Source organism: Hemiscyllium ocellatum, assembly GCF_020745735.1.
Source record: "Hemiscyllium ocellatum isolate sHemOce1 chromosome 27 unlocalized genomic scaffold, sHemOce1.pat.X.cur. SUPER_27_unloc_14, whole genome shotgun sequence".
In the NCBI taxonomy this organism is placed as follows: Eukaryota; Metazoa; Chordata; class Chondrichthyes; order Orectolobiformes; family Hemiscylliidae; genus Hemiscyllium; species Hemiscyllium ocellatum.
The window spans coordinates 600,049-617,494 of NW_026867481.1; the positions used below are offsets into that span (position 1 = coordinate 600,049).

Below are 17,446 nucleotides of genomic sequence, written 5' to 3' on the forward strand. Positions count from 1 at the left end.
CCATAACAACCACCCTGCTGCTTTCACTCTTCCCCTGAATCATCCTCGCAATAATTTCCTCTACTTCTCTCGGACTATGAGGAGGCCTGTAGAAAACTCCTAACAGGGTGACCTCACCTTTCCTATTTCTAACCTCAGCCTGCGCGCTTTTATAAGAAAATAAAACCTTCCCAGGTAAGCTAGTGTGACACCAGCTTCCGGGTCCGCTCGGCAGTTAAAAAAAACTATAAATTTTAGCCGTTAAAAAAACAATAACTGGACTATACCACGACTTTAAAAAAACACCACCAGACAGCCATTACCTTCTCCGCCGAGAGAGTGAGGCCGACGGCTTGGAGCTGCACGCTTTTATTAAAAAAAACCTTCCCAGGTAAGCTAGCGCGACACCAGCTTCTGGGTCCGAATGAAATGACCGAGCAAACACAGTAAGCAAGAACGTCATTCAGCTAAAATAATAAGAGACTCCGCTCTTTGTCAATTTACCATCCAGGTCTTGATCTTTTTCGGTGATAGAAGGTGAGAATGCCTTAGAATGTTTTGTAAGGATTAACTGCATTCTTGTATTAATGTTCATCTCAGCGCGCAGTAATGCATTGCAAAGTCAGAGATCTAAGCTTTGTTGAATTCTGAAGGAACTGTTTTCTTGGTTTCATTCAAATTAGCAGAGCAGTGAACTGAGATATCTGTAGGCTTATCCCCATGAATGGTGCCATATTTCCTCAGCGAATACCTCGGAACTCATCTTGGTTTAGACCATTTGAAAAAGGAGGTAAAGTAGCACTGACCGAAACGTATTATTTTTGCTTGAGCAGATGTAGAGTGGATATTCTAGGAGTGATGCAACTGGTCCTTACGTAGGACCTTACAGGTTTCAGATGTAAAGGTCAGGAAAGACACCTCTGTGGTAGCATAGAACCTCTTTTCACTGTAGCTCCTTCTCTGCTAACAGCAGTTTTCTAACTGCTTGCAGAAAGAAACGAAATAGAAAAAAATAACTGAATAGGGAGATCTGGCTTTTCTTCTGCCATTGTTCAAAATAAGTGTTTTCAGACAAATTAGCACCACTGCCTCTCTGATCCCTCTTGAAAAAGGAGAACATAACCTCGTTAAAGGCGATGCATCATCACAGCTATCCATATGTTATTGTGAGGATAAAGGCAGAATCCCGAACGCAGCAGGCACTTCAAGAAAAGCAAAACGTGGAGAAGCAAAAAGTGCAGTACCATCTCAGTTGATCTGGCAGAATCTGTGGAGAGAGAACCAGTTACGTTTATCAATCAAATATGACTCTTCTTCAGAACTGTGGAGATGTTTCATGTGATGAAATGGAACGAATGGGTGGTTACCTGGGCATCATGTAAAAGCCCACGCAGGCATTCAGCATCAGACATGGGGACATTTCCTGGTAATCAATGGGTAATATTTGGTCTGACACCAACAACGAGCCAACGACAATGCTTCAGGCTTTCGAGCAACCATTACTGCACAGGAACTCTGAACGGCTCAATTTCACAATTTTCCCTGAATCTTACACGTACATTGAAACCCAACTGGGACAGACATACTAACAAATTTTGAAGTTCTTGTCACCAGAAGATATCTCCAAACTGAACGTCTATGGGAAATTTTGCGGCTGTCAGTTTGCATGATATTGTGTATTTTTGTCTCTCTTCAGTCTCAGTCCACTTTTGCTCCGGTGTCGAGTCATCTGGAGTGGGGTGGCATTATATCTCTTTACAAACATGCTGTAGAATAAAGAAGGTTTGACACCTTTTAACTCATGGAACCTATTGACAAAATGTCTTTCTTTGAAGTTACACAGAAGCACAGAGACACACATAGAGAGAAACACAGACGCATGCACACATGCGCACAGATAGATACAAAAAGAAATCGATCGTGAGGGTTAAACACAGATGGAAAAATGGAGGGCTATGCACAGATTGACAACTATTTGCAAATACTCAAAGATGCAGATAGTCACACACAGACGTCAATTTTCTTAATTTAATCATTGGTATCATGTTTCTTTCTATGAAATGCAGTTTTCCGGGATCTCAAGTCGCATAAGTATCTTCTGGTAACAGGAAAAAGAAATTCTGGATTCAGAAATGCACCGCTTGAGAAGGAAATCATGCAGTTAATCCCACTCCCCTGCTTGGCTCACAATGTCTTGCAAATGTTCACATTCCAAGCCTGACCAAGACTCCGTTGAAAATAAGAGTACAACTGCCTCAGCTCTCTATCAAACAGCACATTGCAAATCACAATGAATTTCTTTAAAATAAGTGCTGTCTTTATGCCACGCCCACTCCGAAGAATCTTCATGCAAAATTTCATGCTATTCTGGAAAGTGGGACATGACGATTATTCTTCAACACAGTCGCACGTATGATCATAACAATAAGCAAGTTTATGTCTGAGGGTCAGACGAAGAATGTGCATGCATGATTGACAGTGTGCATTAGCAAATGAGAGAGGGTGCAAAACAATAGCACATGCATGCGTATGTGTATGTGCATGAGACTGTGCTAGTGTGTGGGTGTGACTGGCAGAACGTGTGAGTGTAACAGTGGTGAGTAAGTGTGAATGGTGTGTAGATCTCTGAGTGAAGGAACATGTCACCCCTTGCCGTCCGCAACCTCTAACTTTTCCCAAAGAATAATTATCTTTTCGCCACTCAGTTTTGGATTATTATTTGTCAATATCGAGCTCACTATCATATGTGTGTGTGGGACAATTTGTCATTAAGTTTGAAAATAGGTGATTGATAATGTGGGAAAGCGCGTGATTGCAAATGATAGAATATGTATAAGTGAGAGTTTGTCTTAGACTGAGTTTGACTAGGTGTTTGAATATGAGTGAGAGAGTGTGTGCAAGTGAGTTTAGAACATAGAACATTGGACAATACAGCGCAGAACAGACCTTAAGCCCTCGATGTTGCGCCGATCTGTGAACTATTCTCAGCCCGCACCCCTACACTATCGCATCATCATCCATGTGCGTATGGTAACAGAGAGAATGTGTGCCTGAGAGATAGTGAGAGAGTTTGAGAATGAATTTTGTGAATTTGACAGAGTGAACATCTCACTAATACCGTCCCAGTATCCTTCTACAAATTCCTCCATACCTGTGCTCGTCTAATTGTGCTCTCTTCTACATTACTTCAATCCAAAGTCTATCAATGTTTTTTGTGCATTTAACTGCGGAAGACTTATTCTTTTGAGATTATATCATCAATGACTTTCTGCCTTGTTCAGTACGTGGCATTTAATCGTAATTCTTCAAAAGAATTTTTTCAGAATCATAGGGTCATCAAGTCCTACAGCATGGAGGCATGTCCTTTAGCCCAAATTGTCCCAAGCTTATCAAAATAACCGTCGACGCCAACCCCATTTCCCTGCATTTGGCCCATATCCTTCTAATTATTTCCTACCGAAATATTTGACTAAATGCCTTTTAAATGTTGTTAACGTACCTGCCTCAAACACTCCTGCTGGTAGCACTTTCCATCTGCGTAATAGCCTCTGTGTAAAAAAATAAATTGCCTTCAGATTCCCTTTTCTTTTTCCCCTCTGCAGATACGTCCTAGTCCTCTATTCCCCAAGCCAGCAAAAAATACTGAGTGCATTAACACTGTCCATGCTTCTTCTGACTTCATGCACATCTAAAAGGTTCCCCCAGTCTCCTATTCTCTAAGGAAAGCTCTCATAGCCTGTCAAATCCCTCCCTATAACAGAAACGATTGAGTCCGTGGAAAATTCTTGTAAATTTCTTCTTCACTCTTTCCAGTTTAATAACATCCTTCAGATATCAAGGTGACCAAAACTGAACACAATACTCCGCCTGCGGCCTCACCAACATCCTGTATAATTGAAAAGTAACTTCCCAACTTCTATACTCAATATCCTGGCTGATGCAGTCCAGTGTGCCAAAAGTCTTCGTCACTGCTCTTTCTACCTGTGACGCCACTTTCACAGCAATGTGATCCTAAACTCCAAGATCCCTCTGTTCCACTACTCTCCTAAAGGCCCTAATATTCTCCATGCAAGTCCGACCATGATTTGACTTTCCAAAATGCAATACCTCATACTTATCTATATTGAACTTCATTTGCCATTTCTCGCTTACATCCGTAATTCTGCAGGTTAAATGAATAGTGAGGAAAACCTAGTTCAAACTCTTTTTACAACAACTCAGACTTCATTTCAGACATCTTGCTATGGATTATTGCATAGGAACGAAATGTTTCAATGAAGATCGTACCGTGATTGAGTTCTCATAGTTCATTTCTTATGCTGTAATAAGATCACAGTACAAACTGCATGCTACTGCATTATGCCATAAAAGTACTTCCTTAAGCAGAAAAAAATCGGAGTTTGCTACATTCGAGTAAGACCTAATGTCCAACAATTCAGTTGATTAATGTTACAAGGCCATATGCAAAGATCAAGATTTAAGCCATATTATAAATGGTATGTCCATTAACACATTCGTAAGAAATTGAATTACATTTTATAGTAGTCCATAAAGCAAGCTCTGACAATGCATTATAGTTTACCACAGCAAAGTATAATGTCACACAAAGTGCATGCATATAACGAAAATTGGCTACAGTCCCTTTCATTTAGATAGTGCCAGATGTTGGAAAAAACATCATCTCAATTCTGAAAGGAGAGGTGCCTCATATCCAGAGGTTCAAGTAAATTTAAATAACTCATTTGTGATCTATTCCTCCCCAGGAATACCAATTACTAGGAGAATCAGGTACAAGATGACAGAGAAAGGGTCATCGGTATGTCCATAGATCGTCTTTCAGAAACGAAAATATTTCACAACGTGGAGTAACTCAGCTTTATCACATATCCCAGTTGACCCTCGTTTATTTCTTCTGAGAGTCTGTAGGACAACAGTAACACTTCAACCTCAAGTTTGCTTACAATCTATTTCAAAAACAGATAAAATCAAAGTTCTGTGCCTTGCATGACTAACTTTGTAAGTGAAACTTTGTTACATCTGTAGGCAAAATGCTGACGGCATCCCTCTATCCATAATCTATATCTTCAAATTCTGCATTGAATGGTACTGTTTATTTTAAGTACTGAGATGATATCGAATTTCTAAATTTAAACATCTCTTCCATGTTCTAAATTGTTTTATTCATTTCGTTGCCAAATTAAATTAAACTTTCGTTCATTGGAAATTATTTTAATGTTTCAGCATTAACGTCATGTGAATCATTAAATACATTTATACCACATCTGTTTGAACAATCATGCACTATATGAGAGTGTATCGGAGGTAAATACCATCGCATGCAAATTCTGTGCAATGTGCAACTGTAGGCCTCTTCCGTGTTTTCTGCTAAACTGTACATCCAGGAAGGATCTCCAAATAGTTGATCCTCGTTAATGGATGTAGTATTAGCTCCTACATGGCATGATACAATTCAGAGAGTTATGATTGAGCGTTATCATGCCTGATCCGTGGCTTATATCTATCATTTCAAATGCACTGGCAATTGAGGCATGATGAATATAATATCTGATATTACATGCTCTGGGTGATCTTGATTGAGAATGAGCCGAATATAATATGAACAGTGACAACATGGTTAATTGGGAGAATTACGTGTAGCTTAACCGGAATAACGGAAGTGGGGTGTAGTGGGGGGGGGGGGGTGGGGGTGCAATGAGAGATGACATGCGGTCCATTGCATTATGCTTTGATGGTCATAACACTTAATTGTAAAGTTAAAAACCAAACACCAGCATGTTATAATCCATCAGGTTTAATTAGAATTACAAACTTTCAGGGGGCTGCTCCTTCATCAGGTAGGTATTTAGGCAGAATCATCAGACAGAATTTATGATAAAAGTGTCATACACCTTACGCAATGCATTAAAAAATACTAGATTGCTTTAACACTTCGAATGTTGCAGATTTCAATTCATCAGTATGTAAATCCCAAAATTTCTTTCAAGTCACACTCCTGAGGTAATGTAACGGCTTATTTAAAATAGTTGATATCTCAACTCAGACAATGTCTGATCCTGCCGCACTAGCTTCCTGATGAAGTAGAAGCACTCTGAAAGCTTTTACATCCAGAAAGTCTGTTGAGCTACAAACTGGTGTTGTGCGATTTTTAATTTTGTCAACCACAGTCCAACAGTGGCACCTACACATCAAAATAATTACAAATATTGATGAGAATAGACTATTAATTAAACAGGCATTGTCAATGTAATACAGAATGATGCGCCATACAGATCGGAAATTTTCGGCTCTAATTTAATACAAAAAGAGAAATGATCCAACTGAGTACGAACACCTGCGCATTCAAGTTTAATATAAACGAAAATAGGAACAAGTGTAATACAAATAAACATAGGGTCGACCGTAACATAAATCGAAGCAAATTCATTTGAAATAGCGGCAATAACATTGCATCGTTCAACACTGGTCGACACAACGTCTGGTGTGAGGAAGGAAACATGTCAACATTCAGGGAGGACAACAAATTTGTTCCAAGGATGATCGATTGAAGAAGTAATTGAGTCAGTCACAGAAAGTATCTAGTGTAATAATTGATTGGACTATTTAATTTAGCACGTGTCCAGAGCACTTAAGTGAGTGGCAGTGTCAGAGCTCTATGTCTGGAGAATGTGCTTCAAGTCCTATCTGTTCCTGAGGTGTGTAGTATTCTCCAAACAAGTAGGTCTGCTTATTAAAGACACATATGATGTTGTGATAATGATTCGGTGGGTGAAATATGAAGAGACAAAGAGTAAGAGAGTGTCACAATAGTCATAAAAATAGTCAAAACACTTACGCAGGCAGACGTTAATTACCATCAAGGTAATAACAATTCAAATTATAGCACAGAACAAAAAGATTTTGCCAATGAGATACATTTGTCTCTGCTCACAAAAATCCATATTATGTCACTCCCCTGTGTTCTTCTTGCAGCATAGAATATTTGATGTTTAGAACAGCAATAAAATATAGAAACATTCACAGCAGGAAAGTAAACTCCTCTGAACGTCGGACCTATGCTGGCTGAGAAAAGAGTCATCAAATCAACTTCCATTTCAAAATATGCGTTCAATTAACTTTGAGGTTTAGTATTTATGGTGTTAGTACCTTTGCTAAACAGGTTATTGGTTATCGTCTCTTTTGTCGTTTCAGGTCGAGTTTTCCACACCATACACAACGTCCAGGATTTAAAAAAAAAGAAAATGTTCATCTCTACGCTAAACGTTTTATCAATGACTATTAACCTATGAAATTCAGTCACTGACGTGTTAAGCAAGGAAAATCCATCTTTCAACCCATTTTATCCAGGCCCCTGAGAATCTTGAACAAGTCCAGAAAGCCTCCCCTAAAGCTCCTCACCATCAAAGAAAAAAACTACAGACTCTATATACTTCCCCAGTGGTTTATTTTCCAGTCCTGGACAATCTGCATAAATACCACTATTGCACTCTTGAGTGTCATTACAGCTTCAGCAACAATGTTACGGTAAAGTAATAACCAGGGCCGAGTTAGACATCATCAAGGATCAAAATTTAATCACGAGTTTCTACACACAGTTTTATTTTAGGTCAAATGGCGTTTAACAACTGTGTTAAAGGTTTTGCTTAGTTACTTGCTGAGCTGTGAAGTATTCGACTGGGATAAAATAAATAAATGGAAATGGGACAGAACTTTTTTGCAGAGTGGAAATCACCACAAGCTTTCCATGCATCTGAAATGTTAGTGGGTAATTTACACTTAACAATTGACACCATGTTGAGCTTTTCTCTTATTATGAAGACATTTATGTTTACAAAGACATTGATGCCATTTATGTATTTCCTGATCTAGGAATGCAAATCTTTGGACTTCCAATCAAAAATGGACATGCTATTGACAGTCCTCTAGTCTCCCATGATCTCATTAGTTTGGCCGCACATATTTATAATGAGACCTAGGGATCTTACAATCCATCCCATTAAGTTACATTCCCATACTGGCGGTTATATTCCTTATCAAATTCTGTTATTCATTTTACATCTCCTCGTGACCTTGTCACAGGAGACATAAAAAGTGTCAGTTAATTCGTAATAATTACTATAACATTCATAATATCAGTTACAATATAAAACTACATATTTATGAAGTTATATGACGAATCCTAATTTTGGAATGTTTGAGCCAACGAGATATGAGCATATTCTGCCCCACCTCAACTTGTAATATCAAACAAACACTATATCTCTAACTTGCTGCTGCAAATATAACTCTTTCGATTCACACACTCTCTTTAACTGCATTTTAAATAGACGACTGCTTTAACGACGGAATTTACTGTCTCTAATTATTTCTACACTAACTACTTTCCTTAAAATATTGACACTTATTTAAATTCAAAGCAAGAAAGACACTCAATAACTTCCCCAGATTTGAATACTTGTCTGAATTCCTAAGGTGTTAAAATCTCTGCCCTTCCCACCGTAATCCTTGGAATTAAGAATGGTCATTTGCGTTGTGAAGCTGCCATTGTTTATTTTCACGAATTCTAGCTGGTGACCATCAACGGGTTATGTGCATGCCCATGGTCTTTCAGTACCCCTTGCCGAAGGAACATAGTCTGTTTATATCCCTCTGTTTTAAACAATTGCAACCAAATTTCTTAACGTTCAGTGTAGATTCCTTTCTTAATTTATCCATTCCCGATAACCAGAAGATTCCACGCTGTTTTAGGATCATGTTTTTTTAAAAAAATTCTGGTGAAAATGCAGACTTTGGACTGATTGTTCCAAACATTTCCGAACATGCTGCCACTCACACATATCAGCATATAGAATTTTCTGTATTTTACTTTTCAACAATCTTTGTTCATTCTGTTACCCTGGAATAATATTTTCCTCAAAGCTACCATTGTCCTCACTTAGGGAATTGTTCAATTCTGAACTCAGAAAGTTACTTCTGCTCGTATGGGTAACGGATTGTTTTACCGCCATATCTATGCAAATAAAGATTGACAAGCAGCTACCTTGTGCCACTTCTGGACTTGGGCTGTCCAAACATGCACACTTACCACCACTTCCTTAAATGAACAATGAAGGAGCATAAACCAAAACGAGATGGCAATTTATGGAGATATTACTAGAATTGAGATGTTTTAACTGTCAGAATGTGTAGGAGTGGGTAGCATTCTCCAATAACGAGAAAATGAAAGGATATCTTTACTGATGTCTGTCCGATAGTGAAATCTCAGCTTCTGAATGCAGTGGTGAATGTTCCTCTTGAGGTATGCACTGGATTACATGCATCCATTCCGGTTGACCTTTGGCCATGACGGCTGTACAGGTCACTACAAGGACGAGGTATGGGTTCCCTCCCTCCCCCCGTCCTACGTGAATGTCAGCTTTGATGAGTATTAGTTAACTTATGCAGATATTTCAATCTTGTCTAGCACTGTTGTGGCATTAGTCTCAGTCATTGGGATGGTTCTCATTCATTTAGTAAATGCGTATATCATTATTAGACAATATTCATCACCTTGTACTGGAGTGAATTCTGTAAAATCAAATTGTAGCAAACTGAAAGGGCCCACCAGCAAGAGGGTGTTTCTGGAACCCTATTTGCCCTTATGTGTACAATTGTATAGCTAATAGGTTAAAATATGCAGCAGCAAAGAAGGAATATAAACTTGTCCCACCTGAATCACCCATAGCTTCGTTTGAGTATGGAGGGAACACACCATTTGCATCCTTTTTTATGCTCTTCAGTCGGGGACTCGCCTGTGATTTCTGTATGTTACCAAGCTCTGGCATACCCGTCCGTATATTGTCTCCAAACAGGTTTTGCTAGAGCCCAAAGGGACCAGTTGTTCAATGCGTAAGGTTGGCTGCTTGGGGAGGGAACCATCCCTCGTCCTTTTAGTGGCCCGTACAGCCATCATGGCCAAAGGTCAACCTGAATGGACGCATGCAATCCAGTGCATACCTCAAGAGGAACATTCACCTCTGCACTCAGAAGAAGGGCTTATGCCCGAAACGTCGACTCTCCTGCTCCTCGAATGCTGCCTGGCCGGCTGTATTTTTCCAGCACCACATTTTTCAACTCTGGTACTCCAGCATCTGCCATCCTCACTTTCTCCTGCTTGGCAGCAGCACCTACCCACTCACTCCCTTCGGAGACTGTATCAGTTGCATCAGTGTGAACTGAACATTTGATAACTGCCAGACTGGTTGGACCAAGCAGCGTTGCTAAGAGGTTGTCGTGTGGAGGATAAATCCTCCATGTTCTCACACGGCTCCATCATAGTGGGCCACGTCAAAAGCACAACAGAAGTGTTTCTTTTTTAAGATTTTCCTTGAGGGATTATGCAAGCATGCTGATTCTTGCATTAGTTGCAACGCAGCAAGAAGGGCAATTTGCTCCTCAGTGGCCATATTTCCACTGTTAAACTAAATGCTAGCCATTTCTCCCTGGGAGATCTTTGCTGTCTTGTTCCCAGTGACAAAGTTGTAGCACCAGTGTGTGCCTGTCTGTTTTCCAAAGTCCCTAACTGAAGTGTTGCTCAGCAGTGGTCGCAGGGCGGGCAACTGTGGTAGGTTCTACCGTAGTGGGTTGACTGGTTTTGAACAATATCATTGAACTTGACACATGGTGTTTAGGGATCGCGAGGTCACGAGATATATTTGGTTTTACCTGTAATTTGGGTCTCGCTCTGGCCATCCGAGCAAAAGATCACTGCTCGCCTCATTTGCGACCGGAAATTCTTAGGCGAATTCATATTGTTTGTCCTCAACATGTCACATCAGAAGGAATACCAATAAACAAAGGCTTCTCATTTAAGACAGGATCGCCTGCAAACTTCCCATAACAGACAACAAGTCGCTCCCAATAATCACTTTCTGACTCCCAAGGTTTGAAATTGCATTTCAGTGCATCACAAACACTTACAGGTTGTTGTAAAGCTTGTTTTAATGACTGGATAAAGTGATCTGTTTCGTCTTCATTGTCGGGGAATCTTTCCGTCAAGTCCTCGTAACGATGGACAAGCCCAAGGATTGGCATTATACATCTACATTGTCCTGCAGACGCATTGAGCAAAGTGGGCTGGATTCTCCTTGTGGTAAGGGGATTAGTTCATTAACATTAGTTTACATTCTGAGACAGTCACGGTTAAGGATGGCTCAGGCCGCTCACCCCCATGATGTCGGCTATGAAGCTGGTTACCTAAACTGTAGCCATCAGCTTCTGAATGAGCACAGGCTTATCAGTGTCATTCCCATCCTTATATTGTGTTGGTATGCCAGACGAACGCTCAGGATTCCAAGGAGAACGTAGATTCTTTTACAACGATTTTTCTTCAACTCTCTCTTTTTTAAAAACTTTCCATTATATTCTATTCTACTTCTATTGCTAATTGTATGTACAATGTTCAATTTGTTTTAAAGAATATGGTGAACATGAATCAATCCAGCCACCTTCCGACTAATCATGAGACAATGACACAGATCACTGACAATGTGTGAAAGTATGAAAACCAATCGATTTTGCCAATTAATACAGATTATCGACCTCAGGGCTAATACAAATCGATTCAAAAATGTTGACTAATATAACCATACAGTTAGCGGGAGATGAAACCTTAACAAGTGACTCAGATATTTCATTGTTAATTAAAGGAATAAACACATTTTAAATTCACAAAACAGATTCAAATCTGCTGAGTGTTGCAGACCTGAAATTGTGACATAACGATCTCAATTTATTACATCACGAGTTTCCAACCCTGAAATGCAGTAAAATTAATTGGTTATAGCCTCTCAATTTAAATCCGAGAATCTGTTCCTTAGGCAGTTCCAATCAATCATTGCACATTTATAATGTTTAGGAAGTGAAATGACTGCAGCTACCTTAAGAAGGTCTTCTCTGCCCACATGGTATAAAATACTTCTTATGCACAATCGATTAATTAATCCAAAGACTCATATATTAACAATAGTATCTTAAGTTTTTTTGCATGATTGTTTCACAAACTAGCGTTGAACTGAAACTTCAATTCACAGTATTGAAGTGAAACTGATATAGAATAAAACAATGACTGGCACTCCGTACTCAAAAATGAGGTGCAACAGTTTAATAATTATGTGGAACCAAACAAGTCTGCAATACAATGGACTCTGCTGATGTCATTTTCTGTAGACAACATCGTTGGTTTGGTTCTATTTAGATCCATTTTTATACTTGCAGTTTTACAACTTATAATTAAATTATATAAAGTTCACTGTAATTCCTCCACTTAATGTGCAAATGGGAAAGTATAAGGTGATTTTCCTCAATGTTAGGTTTAGATTATTTTTAAGGAATGAGAAAACCCTTGATTTCATCCCGGAAGAGAATTATTCTGCACCTGAGGCCAGGTGTGACAGTGTAAGTGTTTTTTACGTCCTTTAGTCAGTGGTTTGATTAGTCCACTACCTGGAGATTAAAGGAGTGAAATTTATCTTTGGAAGTAGCACAAAATTATGGGGGAGTTGAGAGCAGATTTATACTAGTGTCAAATGATGAAAAAACCTCAGGAAAAGACTTTATTTGGAAGACTGTAATGCCGTCCTCCATATTACACTGATCAGAATTTCAAGAAATCATAAAAAAATTACTTCTTAGAAATTGACAGTAGTGCTGTCAAGTTCTGTGAGACCAACATTTCACGATGTGAGCTCCAGGGAACAAAACTCAAACATTCAATCGCCAACAAACAAATGTGTATTCAAATCAGACTACAAAGAGTTGACCAGTCAACAAGCTTCAACGACTCAGCGCTGAGACGATTTCCCTCTCTCTGTCTCTCGAAACTTTCTGTTTTTTTTTAGCTTTCTGTTGATTCCATTACTGTAAGAGTAATGAAATATTCACATTCCAGAACAGTCGAAATTAGGGAGTTCCAATTCGAGGAATATTATCAAGCTAAGTTGGCCGTGCCTCTGCTTTAGTCCATAACCAAGGGGGGAAATATAATGGAGACGTTAATTGTCGCACAACGTATTACTAGGCTAAATTCATTAAAGACTGGACATACTGAGGCACTAATTCTGCAGATTTGTAATTGCCAATTTTAAAATATTGGTGATTTGCGTGGATCAGGGTGTCTTGAAGCATGGCTTGGAACCCAAAGTGTGTCCAATGTTTGTCACGTGGGGTTTCTCCTAACGTAATCCTGGGGAAAGCAAGTTCTTTATTACCAATCTCTGTAAATAGTGAAATGATTTTACCAAAACCTTTGGCTGGACACTAGGATCTTTTTGAGTACTTGAACAAGTAATTTGTGGCCAAGTGTAGCGAGGTCTAATAGTGTTTCTGACAGCGTTTTGTTCCTGGTCAGCTTTCCTGCTCGTTCGTTAAGTGACAACAGTAGTGATCCAGTCTGTGAAGGTACTTGGGACAAGTACTTGGGGTACTTAGCGAAATACGAACTGTCAGAGGGTTCTTGAAAGAGATCGCAGTGCGCTGACCGTGATTGTAACTTTCGGGGGCTAATCGCTCCTAGCCCCTTTCTTAAAATCAATAATGGAATCTCCCACCGTAATTGTTGCATTTTGTATGTTTCCCGTCGGGTTTCAGCGTCCCCTTCGAGGGGACAACAGGACCGGGTACAGCCTGCACAGCAGGACAAAATTGCCTTGTCCGCTGGGCTGGCACTTCGGTGTAACTTGTAAAATGATTCTATCCCGTCGTCACGTCCCAGGTCCGTACTCAGAACAGTCACCACCAGGCATATGGTAAGACACAAATAAATACAAAGAACAAAACAAACCAACAAGACAAACATTGGCGCCAGGGTCAATTCCTTCCCAAGCCCAGCAGTCAGCGAAGTTTGCAATTATGCACATTTCGATCTGTTCATCTTCCGTCTTGACTCAGGGGATCAGCTTGTAGGATCAGGTCTTCATTAAGCACTTTACTGAATATACTCATTTGAAGCGATATTTCCATTCTTCCTTCTAGCCTCAGCAGAACAGTATGCCTGCCCAGGTCAAGATCACGCACTTAACCAATTGCAGTAATTTAGATTAGCCCAACTCACCACTGACATTTGCTCATGCCACATTTAAAATTATTGAAGACACTAATTGAAGTTCACTCAGTACCCCGTAATGAAAGGGAACTTCTGACTACGCCAACTGTTGAAGAAATTCTCGAGAGGCAGATCTTGAACATGAAACATTTTGTTTCACTATGCATCATGAGAAGACCACCGTCCTAAGTATGGCTCGGCAGAACTCCGAAGTACAGTCGAATGTTACAGCATTATATAAAAAAAAGGCACAGGCTGAGACACAGGCTGACTGTTAATTGCAAAGTATCAGGATGGCCCGAGAACTATCAAAACAGGGGTCAGCTCTCGGGCTCAGCTCTAATTTATGCCCCACATTCCAGAGTGAACAGGAGTGAAAGATATCACTTTACATTTACTGCAGGGATGCCTGCAAATGTAGAACAAATGTCCTTAATTAGATGAACAGCATTACACTGGCAAAATATCGTACACTAATTGACAGGGCTAAGCTCACTTGAGCAATTAAGCTGCATGTTCGAGTAATACATCACAGGGGGAAGCAGTGAGCAAACAAACTGTGGCGCGTTGAACAGATAAGCTCCATTTATGCGATGCTGCTATAAGACAGCTACAGCTAACACGCCGAGTAAATTGTTCTGCTGGAGTGAGCGGCACTTAAGCGAAATGGTTCCTTCACCTGGAGGGAAGCCATAGTAAAGAAAATGGCTTCCACAGGTTCATTCAGTTAGTGATTTCCATTGCTCTAACCTGGTGTGTCAGATTTCAGCAATGGAGTTTCTGTGATACAGCGGGTGTCCTCACTCGCACAGACAGAGGGAGGAAATGCCACTTTAAGTTGCAACCACACTGGCTATGGTTATTACTTACTCTGGTACCGTCAGACTGCCGGAGTTCTCTGTCCATTCGTGCTGAAGTGAAGGTGGATTTCGCTCAGGTCTGGTTTTCTGATGCTATCCAACAGTTTTACTAGTCGTACGAATTAACCCTCTCTGAGCTTTTGGCATCTGACACTACCGTCAATTACTGAGCAATGCGTCTTACAGTGAAGCGTCTGAGCAAGAGCCACGTGTAATAACTGCTGCAGGTTTCTGGGTCACAACTGCTGCCTGTTGAGAGCTGTTCATAAGAACGTGTTAGATACTGGCACTTCAGAACATTGATATGAAGGGAAACTTCCGGAGGACAATCACATAAACAGCATTTAACATGCTGCACAACAAATCCCGATTCAAGTATTTATACTGGCCGTGTGAGTACCGAATTTGTTGTTGGTTATTTGGGACTCTGTGGGAATGAACTACTTCTGTTCATTGACTAAATAAAATCTGCAACTGATATGACACTAATCCTGACCATATACACTGTGTTGACAATAAATATATCAAATACTTTTTGATTTGAATTCCGGGAGTACAGAGGGCAACCCAAGAAATCCCTAAAAATTACATTACCCTGATTGATCACTTACTTACATTAAACAATAACACTTTAAAAACTAAGAAGCCACAATACAACAAAGTAAATAGGGGGTGGGGGGTATATTCGGGATATTATAAGAATATAATTAACCGTGACGTTAATGTGTAATGGCCCAGGCCAAAACCCTCAAAACATTTCAAGGGAGCCCATATTCTAACTTTTCTAGTTATTTTGAGCAGATGTACAATGGATATTCCAGGAGTGACGCAGCTTATCAAAACCCCTCGGGTTTTAAACAGAACAGAATTGATTTATGAAACACAAAGAAAAGAGAACCGAATGATTTAAACTCTCCAAAATCTCAGCAGACAATGCCAACTTAATCATCCTGTTACAAATACAGTCGCCATAAACACGCTCTTGGCAAAACCGTAAAATAAGACATAGATTCTTACAAGAGAGGGAGAACGCACAGATATTTATCATGAAACTTTGATCTATTGTTGCTGTTTCTTTAGATTCCCCGGCTTAAACTGACCAGCAGCTCTGAACAGCCAGCCTGCTGAAACCAGTAAAGCCGAGGTGAGAGAACTGGCTTTATCCTTTTCATTAAACTTGAAAGTCTTTTATCTCAATCAGTATTTGTTAGATATAATCAAATTGGCCCTAGATCCCATACAAACCGGAATCTAAGCGTTTTTTGAACCCTGTAATAATAAAAAAAATGACAGCCTAACCTTGAGAAAGGAGCAACATCGTTACAAATGGTAATAATCCGACAGGAAAAACACATTTTTGTCTTGTTTTCTTAATATTGACTGAATGTAAAAGTCTAACTGAAAAAAAGTATTCGTGCTTTAAAAGATGAGAAGTGCTTTTGGAAATGAGAACTCAGCGGGACGTGAATAAAAAACCATTTATTTTGAGATTTTGTTAACCCATACTGCAGTGCAATCGTGTTGCAGTTACATATTCATTAACGACTGGAAAACAGTGTCAGTTTCGATATAACAGGAAGTTGTTTTGTTACAAAGGTTTTTGTTCGTAAATTATTAAAAATCATTTAATAACAAATTTGCATCATGTACAGTATGTATTTGATATAACTGGAGCAGAGGAAGCTTCCGCCATGCTGCTCCTGTCACTCTCCGATTGTTAAATATTTATATACATTTCAAATCAATGCTTTTTAAAACATAATTTTGGAATTCCTAGTCTCCTCAGTAGTTTGCACACAATTACCATCTACCCGATTTCACTCACCTTGCCCTATTACAGGAGTGTTTTTGTACGAGACTTCCTCTGGTTTCTGTCACAGTGTCTCTGAGCACGCAGTAATACACTGCGCTGTCAGACAGACGTAGCTCGTCGATGGTGAAATTCCCCTCACGTTTTGAAATATCCAACGATGCAGAAAACAGTTCCAACTGCACGCACTTCTGCCGCCCCATCCCCTTCTGATAAAATCTTGTCTATTGTACTGGGAACTGTAGACAAGATCACAGACAAAATACACGCATAGGATTTACTTTAAAAGAGGTGCACACTTTTTTTGTAATGGAGGTCTTGCTGCGATTTCTTGAATGAAGGAGAAAAATCAGTGAAGCATTTCGAAAAAAAGGTGAAGGAACCCTGAATCTGGATAATTTCCACAATACTGATTACCAGACTCGAATGGGCTTGCTGAAATAAACCGACATAGATTATAGAAAATTACAGTGCAGTACAGGCCTTCCTGTCCTCGATAGTGCGCCAACCTGTGGAGCCAATCTGAAGCCTTTCCAACCTACATTATTCCATTCTCGTATATATGCCTTTCCAATGACCATTTAAATACCCTCAAAGTTGATGAGTCTACTAGTGTTGCAGGCAGTATGTTCTCGGTCCCGACTACTGTCTGAGTAAAGAAAATATCTCTGACATCTGATCTAAATCTACCAACATTCA

At 39.7% G+C, this 17,446-nt stretch overlaps 1 protein-coding gene across 1 annotated transcript in view; it reads right to left on the reverse strand.

Annotated features, from left to right (window-relative positions):
- Positions 1-16,950, reverse strand: part of LOC132807343 (uncharacterized) — a 49,990-nt gene extending 33,040 nt beyond the window's left edge. The window contains exons 1-3 of the mRNA XM_060821572.1: positions 16,763-16,950; positions 10,957-11,122; positions 9,707-9,854 (exon numbers count right to left, since the gene is read on the reverse strand). Of these exons, the coding sequence (XP_060677555.1) occupies positions 9,707-9,854; positions 10,957-11,122; positions 16,763-16,950 (502 nt within the window). The remainder of the gene's footprint in view (positions 1-9,706; positions 9,855-10,956; positions 11,123-16,762) is intronic.
- Between the last annotated feature and the right edge of the window lie 496 nt (positions 16,951-17,446).